Source organism: Rhincodon typus, chromosome 4 (genome assembly GCF_021869965.1).
Source record: "Rhincodon typus isolate 14 chromosome 4, sRhiTyp1.1, whole genome shotgun sequence".
In the NCBI taxonomy this organism is placed as follows: Eukaryota; Metazoa; Chordata; class Chondrichthyes; order Orectolobiformes; family Rhincodontidae; genus Rhincodon; species Rhincodon typus.
In genome coordinates, this window is record NC_063335.1 from 116,169,909 (window position 1) to 116,184,572 (window position 14,664).

General features: G+C 39.3%; 1 protein-coding gene across 3 annotated transcripts in view; it reads left to right on the forward strand.

The window, feature by feature from the left end:
* The window catches only part of ttc39c (tetratricopeptide repeat domain 39C), a 94,720-nt gene that overhangs the window by 54,613 nt on the left and 25,443 nt on the right, over positions 1 to 14,664 (forward strand). The window contains exons 1-3 of one of the 3 annotated variants that reach the window (XM_048596298.1): positions 2,622 to 2,724; positions 6,795 to 6,902; positions 13,182 to 13,350. In XM_048596298.1, coding sequence (XP_048452255.1) covers positions 13,237 to 13,350 — 114 coding nt within the window. In that variant the 5' untranslated portion in view covers positions 2,622 to 2,724; positions 6,795 to 6,902; positions 13,182 to 13,236. Of the gene's footprint in view, positions 1 to 2,339; positions 2,725 to 6,794; positions 6,903 to 13,181; positions 13,351 to 14,664 lie in introns of those variants that run through there. The other 2 variants (XM_048596300.1, XM_048596299.1) reach the window with 2 other exon arrangements.

Below are 14,664 nucleotides of genomic sequence, written 5' to 3' on the forward strand. Positions count from 1 at the left end.
GTTTCGGCTCCGGTGACCCTTCCTCAGAACTAGAGGAAGGGTCACCGGACCCGAAATGTTAACTCTGTTTTCTCCTTCACAGATGCTGCCAGACCTGCTGAGCTTTTCCAGCAACGTTGTTGTTGTTGTTGTGACCTTTCTTCAGAACGGTTTGTATCTGTTTTTGTTTGTGGTTCAAGTTGGATGTATAAAATAGCTTCTCCTGAAGAAGGTGGCATGGTGGCTCAGTGGTTAGCATTGATGCCTCACAGTTCCAGGGACCCCGGTTTGATTCTACCCTCTGGCGACTGTCCGTGTGGAGTTCGCATATTCTCTCTGTGTTTGCATGGATTTCCTCCGGGTGCTCCAGTTTCCCCTCACAGTCCAAAAATATGCAGCTTAGGTGGACTGACCATGTTAAATTGTCCATAGTGTCCAGGAATGTGAAGGGTGAAGGCTAGGTCAATTAGCCATGGGAAAAGCAGGGTTATGGGGATGGGGTAGGGAGATGGGTCTGTGTGGACTCGATGGGCTGACTGGCCTGCTTCCACACTGTAGGAATTCAATGACTCTATGAAGTGAGAATAGTTGAGAAATATGTTGCCTAATTGTAAGAAATATAGTTTGAAAGTTCCAGACCAAAATTATTTGGTTAAAATACTGAAGGGATTATTTGAAACTGAGAAAGTCTAAGCTAAGTTGAATGAAGATTCAAAAAAGAGGCTATATGATTCTTGAGATTGAGAATTGGAACAACAATTGAGTTGAGCCCTTTGATGTGATAAGAAGGGAATTCTCTGAGGTGTGGGTACTGTAAAGGAGTGCATTTGGGATTGATGGGATTGTATTTTACTGTGTTTTGAAATCTTGAAACTTAATTTATATGAAAACAGTTTGGCTTATTCTGTTTTTGATTTTATTTCTTTCACACGAGAAACTTCTATTCCATTGTTAAAACCAAATCTACAGCATTACAGAAATAGTAGGAAATGCAGATGCTGGAGAATCTGAGATAACAAGGTGTAGAGGTGGATGAACACAGCAGGCCAAGCAGCATCAGAGGAGCAGGAAGGCTGACGTTTCAGGCCTAGACCCTTCTGAAGCTCTACACCTTGTTATCTACAGCAATACATTTGTGTTTCAGTAAAAGACCACAGAATTAAAACAAAAGAAAAGCAAAACATGATATACCAAGCCAGATTTCAGTCTGGGATCTGACTTGCCCAGTAATACCATCAACTAGGATCATAAAAGTTATTTAGATATTCTTTCAAAAGATTCTATTTGTAATAGTTCTAACTAGTACTTTGAAAATAAAAGAATCAAGGACTCAATATTCAGTATTTCCTTTTAATGTTTTCTATATGTTCCTGCTTTAAACATGGTACCTCGATAGAGTTCTTGCTAGTCTGCCTGAGGAAAGAGGATTATCAGTACATTTGCATTGGAGTTAGATTGTGTAGCTTTTTATATACAGATATAACTTGGCTAGTCCATTTATTGATGGAAAGAACTGGTTTAGTCTACAGTCAAGCATATATCTATCACCTAGGAAGGATACTCGTGCAACTATAAGATCTCAGGAAGTGGAAGAAATAAAGACTATTTGGCACCTCGAGCATGCTCCACCATTCGGTATGATCATGGCTGATTCAAGGCTTCAATTCCACATTCCTGCTCACTCCAAATGTCTCTTGATTTCCCAAGAGATCAAACATCCCAGCTTTAAATACATTCAACGATAGACTATCCTACTTTGTGTTATTTCCAGCCAACTGGTTTGTCTATGTTTGGTTTGTAATTATCTCTCTGTCTCAGTGAATTGGATTATAGGTCATCTAAGCACTTGCTATTCAGCTATTGACACTTTACTAACACCCCATCTGACATTTTTAATCACCCGCAGAGATTTATCATTCAACCTGTTGGCACCCCACTCACACCATTTGTACGATCTTTTGATCTCTCTGCTATCAATTCTGTGCCTATGTGCCTCTCTGCACTTCACCTGACAAAGGATCTGTGTTCCAAAAGCTTGTGATTTCAAATAAACCCGTTGGACTATAACCTGGTGCCATGTGACTTCTAACCTTGTCCACCCCAGTCCAACACCGGCACCTCCACGTTATTTCCCTATGCAGAAGTTCTCAGCGTTCTTGCCATATTACTAGCTAGCCACCACAGATCAAATGGTGTCCTGCCCTGAGTGCAAAATACGAAATAGGTTAGTGGTGTGTGTATGTTTGTGGTGGGGGAAATGAGAGGGTTACTATGCATCTTCCTCCAGCAGGTCTTTAATGTTTCTTGATGATCTTAGACAATTTAGCTTAATTGTGCCACAATAGAGGTGAAAAAGTAAGTGTTGCTTCTGTTTCTCTCCTTCCAAATTAAAGCATATATTAAAGGTGGATGGATCCTCCGAAAAGCATGGAAAATTTACAATAAGTGTTATGCAGAAATTGATGCACTACAGATGATGCATAAAAAAAGATCTCAGGAATCTCTGACGTCTGATCGGGCTAATGATAACCATATTCCTGCTGTATCTCTACAAGAAGAGTCACTAAGTAGACTGAAAGGTGCTGTCAGCTTTGGCTATGGGCTTTTCCATCTTTGTATATCAATGGTACCTCCTAACCTGCTGAAAATCATCAACTTACTGGGGTTTCCTGGAGACCGTCTGCAGGGATTATCTTCCCTAATGTATGCAAGTGAAAGTAAGGACATGAAGGCTCCATTAGCTACGTGAGTAGATGTAACAAGTACTTGATTTTCTTCTAAAATTTTAAAAACTGTACCAATTGCACAATCCATTTGAGCAAATGTACCTCTCGCTTTCATAGTATTTGGAATATCTTTCCTGTTCACCTTGTGGAAGTTATTGCAGTAGTTCAGAGGAGGGAATATACTGGATAAAGTTGAGGCAGGTTAGCTTATTCATTGTGTTTGATGTGCTCTGATTTTGTTTTGGCACAAGTCAATGACATTTGAGGGTGCTAATCTTGGTTTTTAATTGAACAGATGAAACAAATTGATCTTGGTTGAGCAAATGTTTCACAATTTCATATCCATGTTGCTACTTGTCCCATTTTTTAAGCTGTGTTACCCTCCATGAACATCTGTTACCTCATCAAAATACTCAAACCAAGTTACCTAAATTCAATTTGTCTCTAACTAATGTTGTGCTGATATTCCTTTTCTGCTGTTGTCCTTGATTGTCATTTCTAAAAACCTTTCCACCACCCAGGGTTTAACTGGCTGGTTTATAGTTGCAGGGTTTATCCCTTCAGCCTCTTTGGAACAAGAGTGTAACATATTCAATTCTCAAGTTTGACATCAGACCTACGTCTGAGAAGTAGTGGGGATTATGGTCATACCTCCATTATATTTATGACTCTATGATATCCACTCTTACTTCCTTCAAAACCACAATACTTCAAGAAAGGGACCAATCCCTCTTAATTCCAGTGAATTCAAAGATCCTGACTGGAGCCCCCAGTTGTTATGATTCTAGCTGATGATATTATTTGACAATTCTAATCCCAAATGAAATGCGACTTGATTTTGTCATATTTTGTTTTAATTTGGTTTTAATAAGTTAATCTCTCACTGTGATATAAGCATGCAATATTACAGATTTTGCTTTCATGATAAAACAGAAGTTTATTAGCTCAACAAATGAGTGTAAAACAAAATAAACCAAAACATTTACTTATAACACAAAGTCAAAGAGTTTTAAATACATAGTAAAAGTATAATCCCACTAAACCCAAAATACTCCAAGTCCAAACGGAAATCCCAAAAAGCATTCCTTGTTCAGTACTCTGACCAGAGGAATGAATTATCTCCTAACGTATCAGTAGGCTTAAGGTAACTGTGACTTGAACTTCGAGTCTAGAAACAATGATATCTTCTTCCTGGAGCTATTGTACACGTGACCTTAAATGTACTCCGGTTCAAGTAACTTCTATGGCTTCATCCTAGTATATCTGGGACTATCAGTAACTCCTTACTCTAAGGAAATCGAATCTTACGACATTCTTCCCTTGTCAGGAGCATCTGCTGTGCCGCTTACCTCAGTAAGATCTTCTCAGTACTTTTCAAAAACAAAGATAAACCAAGCTATGGGTGTTTTCCCATAAGTTTTAAAAAGTCTTGGTCTAGAAATTTCTAACATACCTTAAAGTACAATTGGTTTACTTGCTAAGTTATAAGACATCTTAAGGTAGACAAACAAGATATACAAAAACCTATTGATGCTGCTAAAGAAACTCTCAAACTTTTAAAAGAAATTGCTGTAGCTACATAACTATTTACAAGTTAATAATTAACTTCAGTCACACAGAAAACTTATATGTCACTCACCCAAAGTCCAAAACACAAGCATAAAAAGAATATTTTTTAAAAAAGTATCAATTTAAATCACAGTATGTTCCTTTGATTCCTTGTGTATGCAATGCAAAACAATTTGCAACTGAGATTTTACATTTTGGACATTGGCTGAGAAATGAGACATTTAAACCATCCTTCTGTTTTAAATATCTGTAACTCAGTGTTTACTAAATGTTAATGGATATTTGGATGTTGGCTTGTGAACTGAAACAACTATTGCAGAAGAGAAACAATTCTTTCAATCTTGCATTTCCTTCCTTCCAATTCTGGCATCTTAACTTTTAATAAGTGAATATTTAACTTGCTATTCAAAAAATGTGTACGGTGTCCCTTGAATATTAAAGTGCAGAGCTGGTAACCGCAGCCCTGCTTGGCTCATGTAATTGATATTTAGTTGCATCTTGATTCTTGTCATAAAACAGCCACTTATCTTTTGATATGAGTTTGGCCAATATATTATAGGAAGTACCTATAATTGTCTACAAAATGATTTTTGTTTGTTCAGAACCTGCAGTCAGACCAAATACTCAGTACTGGCTAGGAATCCTTGGTGTTATTGGGCATGTCAACTCAGCTGTTGTAGTGAAATCATTATGTTGGGTCTGGGGTTAAGAAGCATAGAATTGTGAATGAGCAAATAGATTTAGGGGTCCAAGCATAGAAATAATTAAAAGCTAGTGATCAACTATTTAAAAAAAAAGGAATTAAAACGATAACGGGAGGAGATGGAAGTCATGTATAAGACATGAAGTCATTGTATAAAGCTCTGATTTAGACCCACGCATGACATGAAGAAAAACTTATTTATGCAATGAATTGTAATCCGGAACATGCTGTCTGAAAGGTCAGTGGAAGCAAATTCACCAGTAACTTTCAAAAGGGAACTGAAGAAATATTTGTAGGGCTATGGGGAAAGAACTAAGTGGGATTAATTGGATAACCTTTTCAAAGAGCTGCATGTACATGGTGAGGTGAATGGCCTACTCCTTTGCTAGATCATAAGCCATAGGAGCAAATAAAAGTCATTCAACCTATCAAGTCATGAGATCATGGCTGATTTGATAATCTCCAATCCACTTCTGCCTTTTCCCTGTAACTCTTGATTCCCTTACAGATTAAAAATCTGTCTGTCTCACCCATGAATATTCTCCATGATCCAGCCTCTACACTCATTTGCAGTAAAGAATTCCACAGATTTACTAATCTCCTGAGAAAAGAAATTCCTCCTCATCTTTATAAACGAGTGACCCCTCTCTCTGAGATTTGTGCCCTCTGGTCCTAGACTCTCCCACAAGGGGAAACAATCTCTCAGCATCTATTACGTCAAGCCGTATAAATATCTTGCATATTTCAATAAGGTCACCTCTCATTCTTTTACATTCCAAACTGACTTAATCTCTTCTTATAAAACAGTCCTTGCATACCTGGTGAACCTTTTCTGGACTGCCTCCAATGCCAGTATATCTTTCCTTAGATAAGGGGCCCAGAACTCTTTCCAGTATTCCAGCTGCGATCTGACTAATGCCTTATATAGTTTTAGCAAAATCTCCCTACTTTTATACTCCATACTCTTTGAAGTAAAGGCCAGCATTTCCTTTGCCTTCCACATTGCCTGCTGATCATGTATGTTTGTTCATTGTGATTTGTGCACAAGGTCTCCCAAATCCCTCCGTTCAGGAACTTTTAACAGAGTGTCTCCATTTAAATAACATACAACTCCTCTTTTCTTCCTGCCAAAGTGCATAAGCTCACATTTTGTTATATTATCTTACATCAGGCAAGGTTTTGCCCACTTGTTTAACCTGTCCCATCTGCGGACTCTTTGAGTCATCCTCACCGCTTATTTTCCCAACTATTTTAGTGTTAACCAAAAGTTTGGCTGTCGTGCATTCACTTTCTTCATCAATGGGCAAAGTTTTGTGAAGTGAAGCTTAAAAAATAGTTTCTGTATTTGTACTAGCTTTCAAAGGCTCTCTTTGATGCCTCTCAAAAAGGCAGGAACCAGGCAAATGCTGAAGGTTAAAGTTTGCCGAAGGCCTGGATGACTATTCACCCTTCATAACCTCCATTGCTACTGGTGTAGTCGGTGCACCCTGTTTTTTTTTTAGAAAAAGTGCTCAAGGGGAACATAAAACAACTGTCCTGACTGCTTTTGCGTGGTCTCGCATTCTGTCTGCCTTCCTTAATGAATATTCTCTGATAAACATCTACAGAAGAGTATATATTTCTAAGCTATGCCAAGTGGAAAGCTTGCCTTTTTAAAAAATTGTAACTGGAGAAAAACTAAAGCAAATAATTTCTGTTCTGATGAATGCAAACAAAACACCTTGATTTTCTTTCACAAGACATAACTTCTGAGGAGTTTAATCTTTAATGCAAAACACATTCCAATGCTTGTATGACCTTGGTTATGTTTCCACCAGGCTGTGGGTATAAGCATTAAAATTCTGATCAGTCCGAATACGAGAGCAATGCATTGATGTCAAACCTTAAGAGAGAATCTGGTTTTGTACTGTCAAATCCACATACAGGTAATTGGTAATATCCTGCTGAAACTGGTTTTATTCTAGATGTTGTCAAAGAAACTATTTCTTGTGAAGGAGTATAGAGTTAACCTTGGTGGTGTTGCCATGCCAACTCTGTTTGTGTGCTGTTTTGATCATGTGGCATTTGTCCATTGTTTGCAAATCTTTAGTATCTCAGCATCACCTTGTAGGTTTGTAACATACAAACCAATCTGCCCCTTCACCTCCTTCCCTTCTTTCAAAGCCTCCTTGAATTTAATAATGGATAAATAAATAGCTGGATAATAGTTTCATGGTCACCATTACTGGGACAGGCTTTATATTACAGATTTATTGAATTTAAATTGCACCCACTGCCTTGTTAGGATTGGAACCAATGTATTCAGGGCATTAGCCTGGGCCTCTGATTACTAGTTCAGTGACAATACCATCACACCACCACCCTTCCTTAGTTTTTCTGTTACGCTACCACTTGTGTCCTGTTTTTACAATTACCACCATTTTCACAGGTCTGTATTGTTCCAGTTTCTCAACTAAAACAGTTCAAAATCATTTTTCTTGTTGTAACAGCCAAGGACAACGGACTGTTGTAAGGATTGGTGTTGGGACCTCAGATATTTACAATCTATGTCAACTGGTACAGGATAAATAAGATTTAGAAGGATGGATGCAAGGCTCAAAAATGTTATGGTAGAAATGGGTTTTGATTTATGGGGCAGTGGGATTAGTACTAGGTAAAGAGGGAGCTGTATCACTGGGATGGCTTTCACCTGAACTGTGCTGAGACCAGTGTTTTGGTAAATCATATAACTGAGCAGTAGAGAGGGCTTTAAACTAAATACTAGGTGGGTAGGGACCATGTTCAAGGAGATGTGGTGAATCAAAGGAAAATAAAGATGTATTAGCTCAGTGTGATGATGACCAAAGTGTGTTTGGAAGGGGCAGTGTGTATAGACTTTGGAATGCTCTGTTTGATATGGGCAGAGATTGCAAGACTGGTAAAAGGTCAGAGTTAAAGCCTCTGTATCTGAAAGTGTGCAGCATTTGTAACAAAATGAAGGAATTGCTCAGTGTTAACAACTGAGGGTGAAAGAGTGTACCATCGCTCTAGTCCCAGCACTCTAGTGACCAAGATGACCAATTAAGCACCTTATTTAATTTGAGTTTTAAACAGCAAACATTGTAAACCAGGTTTCTTAATAAACACCATTATTAATTGTGCAAAAAGGAAGGGAGATTTTTTATAAATGTGTTATAGGCCTGTTAGCTTAACAACTGTAATTAACAAAATGCTAGAATTCATTATAAAGGATGTACTAGCAGAGTGTTTAGAATTACACAATATAATCAGAGTCGGCATGGCTTCATGAAGGAGAAATCATGCCTGATAGATTTATTCAAGTTCTTGGAGGAGGTAATGAACTGTGTCAGGATATTAAGGAACACAGGCCAAAGGTAGGTATATGGAAATGGGCCACAGGTCAGCCATGATCTCCATGAATAGTGTAACAGGCCAGAAGGGCTGTGAATGGCCTACTCCTGTTGTTACGTTGCTATGAAACCTTGCAACAATTTGATAGGATTCTAGTGACAATATGTGGAATGCTGCAGTTTTGCTGTCCATAAAAAGATATACTTGCCTTGGAGGCCATGCAGTGAGGGTTTACTAAACTGGTCCTTGGATGAGAGGTTTATCTTGTGATGAGAGATTGGGTAAACTGGAACTGTATTCTCGAGTTTAGATGAATGAGCAGGACAATTGAATTAAGAATGAGATTATGAAGGGCCTTGACAGGGTGGGCAGTGTGTTGCTGTTTGCTCTGGTTGGGAAATTTAAAACGTAGCATGTTAGATGAAACAGTTCATTATTCACTCAAACATCCTACCTTCTTTTATTTGTTCATGAGATGAGGGCGTGGCAGACTAGGCCAGCATTTATTGCCCATGCCAGAGGGCAATTAAGAGTCAACAACATTGCTGTTGGTCTGGAGTTGCATGTGTGCAAGACTAAATGAGAATAGAACACAGAACATAGAACATAGAACATTACGGCGCAGTACAGGCCCTTCGGCCCTCGATGTTGCGCCGACCTGTGAAACCAATCTGAAGCCCATCTAACCTAAACTATTGCATTATCATCCATATGTTTATCCAATGACCATTTAAATGCCCTTAAAGTTGGCGAGTCTACTACTTTTGCAGGCAGGGCATTCCACGCCCTTACTACTCTGAGTAAAGAACCTACCTCTGACATCTGTCCTATATCTATCACCCCTCAATTTAAAGCTGTGTCCCCTCGTGCTAGCCACCATGATCTGAGGAAAAAGGCTCCCACTGTCCAAGCTATCTAATCCTCTGATCATCTTGTATGTCTCTATTTTAAAGTCACCTCTTAACCTTCTTCTCTCTAACGAAAACAGCCTCAAGTCCCTCAGCCTTTCCTCATAAGCCCTTCCCTCCATACCAGGCAACATCCTGGTAAATCTCCTCTGCACCCTTTCCAATGCTTCCACATCCTTCCTATAATGCGGTGACCAGAACTGTACGCAATACTCCAAGTGCGGCCGCACCAGAGTTTTGTATAGCTGCAACATGACCTCATGGCTCCGAAACTCAATCCCTCTACCAATAAAACCTAACACACCGTACGCCTTCTTAACAACGCTATCAACCTGGGTGGCAACTTTCAATGATCTATGCACGTGGACACCGAGATCTTTCTGCTCATCCACACTACCAAGAATCTTACCATTAGCCCAGTACTCTGTATTCCTGTTACTCCTTCCAAAGTGAATCACCTCACACTTTTCCGCATTAAACTCCATTTGCCACCTCTCAGCCCAGCTCTGCAGCTTATCTATGTCCCTCTGTAACCTGCAACATCCTTCCGCACTATCCACAACTCCACCGACTTTGGTGTCATCCGCAAATTTACTAACCCAACTAATGGCAGTTTCCTTCCCTGAAGGACTTCAGTGAACCAGATTGCTTTTTCCAACCATTGCCAATAGATTCATGGTCATTCTAGATTCTTAATTACAGATTTTTCTTTATTGAATTCAAGTTCCACCATCTGCTGTGGCGGGATTCAAACCCAGGTCCCCAGAATGTTTCCTGGGTCTCTGGATTAATAGTCCAGTGATAATACAACTTGGCTATCACCACCCCAGAAGATTTCAGATTTTCTGTAATGTTCAGATTTTCCATACAGTATATTGACCAGCAATCGTCCAAGTGTAATGGACTTGTTTGTATAAAGCAGTCCTTTCACTGAGAACAACTACTATTATAGAATCATATAGTACAGAAGAGGTCCTTTGGGCCGTTGAGTCTGCACCAACAAGAACAATCCAAATCTATACTATTCCTGTTTTCCAGCCCTTGGACCATTACATTGAATATTATGACATTTCAAGTGATTTTTCAAGATGGTGAGGTTTCCTGCCTTATCTAGCCTTCCTGACAATGCATTTCAGATTCCCAACACCGTCATTATTCACCCTTCAATAAGATGAACAGATGCTTTCTGTTGAATGTCCTCTGCACCCCTTCCGACGCAATGTTTTATTCATTCGCAGAGTGTGGGCATCGCTGGCTGGACGAGCATTTCTTGCCCATCCCCAATTACCCAGAGGGCAGTTAAGTATTAACCACATTGTGTGATCATCCTGTCCATGCCCCTCATGATTTTATTAGCTTCTATAAGGTCACCTCTCAGGCTGTAACGCTCTAGAGGGGAAAAAAGCAAAATCCCATTCTGCCTCATTGCTCAAACACTTCAGTCCCAGCAACATGCTTGTAAATCTTTTCTGAACCCTTTCAGGTTTAACAACATCCTTCCTAAAGCAGGGAGACCAGAACTAAACTCAGTATTCTAAAAGTGGCCTCACCTCCTGTCCTGTACAGCTGCAACATGATATCCCAACTCCTGTATTCAATGCACTGATCAATGAAGGCCAGCATGCCAATGCCTTCTTCAGCACCCTGTCTACCTGTGACTCCACTTTCAAGAGTCAAGGAGGGGAGTGTCAGAGAACTCTAAAATGGCTAATGTAACACCCCTGTTAAAGAAAGGAGAGGCAGGCTTGGGAACTTATAGGCCTGTTAGCCTCACCTCGGTCATTGGTAAGTTTTTAGAGTTCTTTATTAAAGATGAGATTGTGGAGTGCTTGGAAGTGCATGGTAAAATAGGGTGGAGTCAAACAGAGACCATGCCTGACAAATCTGTTAGAATTCTTTGAGAAGGTAATGAGCAAGTTAAACAAAGGAGGTCCAGTGGATGTGATCTGTTTGGATTGCAGAGAGTCTCTGACAAGGTGCTGCACAGGAGATTGCTAAATAAAATAAGAGCTAATGGTGTTAGGGGCAAAATACTGGCATGGATAAAGAATTGGCTGATGGGCAGAAGGCAGAGAGTGGGGATGAAAGAGTCTTTTTCAGGATGGCAGTCAGTGACTAGTAGAGTTTTATAGAGTCAAAGAATCATACCAAAGCATGGAAACAGACCCTTTGTTAGGACCACAACTGTTCGCATTATATATTAACAATCTGGATGAAGGAACTGAGAGCATGGTTGATAAGTTTGCAGATGACTCAAAGATAGATAGAAAGACAATAGCGTTGAGGAAGCAGAGAGGCTGCAGAAGGACTTTGACAGGCTAGGAGAATGGGCAAAGAAGTGGCAGATGGAATACAGTGTGGGGAAAGTGTGAGTTTATGCACTTTGGTTGGAAGAATAGAGGAGTAGACTATTTTCTAAATGGGGAAAGACTTCATAAATCTGAAGTACAAAGGGACTTGGGAGTCCTAGTTCAAGATTTTCTTAAGGTTAATTTGCAGGTTTTATTAACAGTTAGGAAAGCAAATGCAATATTACCATTTGCTTCAAGAGGGCTAGAATATAAGAGCAGGGATGAACTGCTGAAATTGTGTAAGGCACTGGTCAGACCACATTTGGGATATTGTGAGCTGTTTTAGACCCTGTTTCTAAGGAAGGATGGATGGCCTTGGGGTGTAGAGGAGGTTCACAAGAATGATCCTGGGGATGAAAGACTTTTCATATGAGGAGTATTTGTGGACTCTGAGTCTGTAGTCAATGGAGTTTACATGATTGAGGTGGGATCTGATTGAAACTTACAGAATACTAAGAGGCCTGGATAGAGTGGACGTGGAGAAGATGTTCCCACCATTCGATGAGATTAGGACCCAAGGGCACAGACTTGAGGTGAAGGGACAACCCTTTGGAACTTAGATGAGAAGGAATTTCTTCATTCAGTGAGTAATTAATCTGTAGCATGCATTTCTGCAGGGAGCTGTGGAGGTAAAGTCATTGAGTATATTTAAGTTAGAAATAGTTAAGTTCTTGATTAATAATGGGATCAAGGGTTAAGGGGAGAAGGTAGGAGAATGGCATTTAGAAACGTATCAGCTATGATCAAATGTTGCAGCAGAAGCAGTGGGCCGAATGCCCTCAGTCTGCTCCTACATCTTATGGTCACTATCACTAAAATGCTCTGTGACTGTCACCTTGAACGCTTGACAGCTTTGTTTCCCAGAATTAGGTCCAGCACTGCAATGTCTCCTGTTGGACCTTCTACATGTTGATATGAAGAGCTCTCCTGAATACACTTCAAAGACTCTGTGCCTTCTAAGCCCTTTACACTATAACTATCCCCATTAATGTTAGGGAAGTTGAAATCCCTAATATAATTACCTTTATTATGGTCTTTATACACCTTTTGTGAATTGTCTACATATCTGCTCCTCTATTGCCTGCTGACTGTTTGGGCATATATAATACACTCCAAACAGTGTGACTACCACTTTTTATTCCTAAACTCTACCCATAAAGCCTCATTTGACACCTCTTCCAAGACAGAGTCTCTTCTTACTGTAATAACTGACTCCTTAATTGATAATGCGTCACCTCCTCCCTCTTTTATATGCTCCCCTGTCCTGCCTGAAGATCTTGTTCCCTGGAATGTTGAGTTGCCAATTCTGCCTTTCCCTTGGCCTCTGTAATGGCAACAATGTCACAATTCTACGCATCTATCCACACCTTTAAGTCCTAACTCTTGTAATATTTTCAGCATTATAAGTAGAGCCATCCAGCCTTGCCTTACTCCCTTGAAACTCAACATGCTGAACTTTGTGTGCCTTGGTTCCTTCAATAAAGTATGCTGTGTCCCTATTTTGCTAACACTCTGTAACCCCTCTTGCTTCTGAGCTCATTTAAAGTAATATTTTAAATGCATACGAATCATAAAATTCTGCTTTATCTTATAGATTAGCCTTGCTATGGTACCATACAGTAGTGCGCCCTTTCTTTGCTTTGGATGGTATGGATGCACAAGCTGGGTTGAGGGAAGCAAAAGAAATTCTACAAACAAAGGAAGCAATTTATCCAGACTCCTCTTTGTTTCTGTTTTTCAAGGGGAGAATTCAACGATTGGAGGTACAGTTTTGTTTATATTTATATGTGTAAAATGTTTATGCTGAGCAGAAATCCAAAAGAAGAAGCAAGAATAAATACAAAAGACGTTCAATGTTCAGTTGGAAAATGTGGTTATTATGCCTGTCAATTATTTTATTGCCATTTTGTGTTCTCAGATATTTAACCAATACCTTCTTCAAAAATCTTTTTATCCTGCTTTATTTTCAATACCTTGCTGGTAAATTATTTTGTGCCTATTTTATGTTTTGTACAAAATAAAGGAAGTTCTGCTAAACTTTCTAATTTTAACTTGGGTTTGAACCTTTCACCATTGTAAATGTTTTGTTTGGATTAACCATTAATAAGCTTCATATAATTTTAGAAGTTTTTGATTTCTTTTGAAGCTTCCTGAAGGAGAACAAGTTAGCTTCTTTCTCATTGTTCAAAATTACTGACACCGAAATAGTCATCTTTATTCACCTCTGTCATATCTTCTTGACAGCAGTTGATAAGGTAGATCTATTAGTATTTGCTGGATGGATTGAAACTAGTGTGCCATCTGGAAGCTAGATTTGTGTTTTATGATTTTCATCTTTCCCCCTCTTATCCCCCCTCACCCAAGGCTGGTCTCTTTCAGATTTACACTTATTGTTATGACTTAACAGTGCAACCATCTTTTTTGATTATTCATCAAGGATGTCATATTTTGGTCATTTATTTCAAACCGTGTCAAAAATGTATTATAGTGTACCAGTAGGATTGGATTATTAACCAATTGAATATGTTGACAGGCACAATTGGGATCTGTCAACATCAAAGAATTTTACAGCTCAGATACAGGCCATTCAACCTAAATGGTTCGGAACTGTGAAAGGTCGTTGAATTGTGTTGACTTTTGATCTGTTTGTAGAAATGCCACCTGACTTGCTGAATATAGGAACATAAGCAGGAGTAGGCCATTGACACCTTGAACATGGTCTACCATTCTAGATCATAAGTGATCATTTACCTTAATGCCATATTCCCACACTATTCCAATAAGACTGAATCTTACTTTTTTTTTTGTCTAAGTGCAAGTTGCGTTGAGCTTCTTGTAGGGTTTCTTGCTGTGGGGCATGGGTTTCTCACCCTATCTTAACAAACTTGCCTCAGTAATTACCTAACATGCTCCAATCTTGTATCTGATTGGCACCCAACCTTCGCTGGCACAGTTCCCCAACCAACTCTCCATTGAATGGATATCCACATTTAATGATAAAAATAAGTAATTTTAATATATAAGACAAGCTCAGCCAAATTGTACTAAGACTAACTACTTGCAGGAAAACCTACATT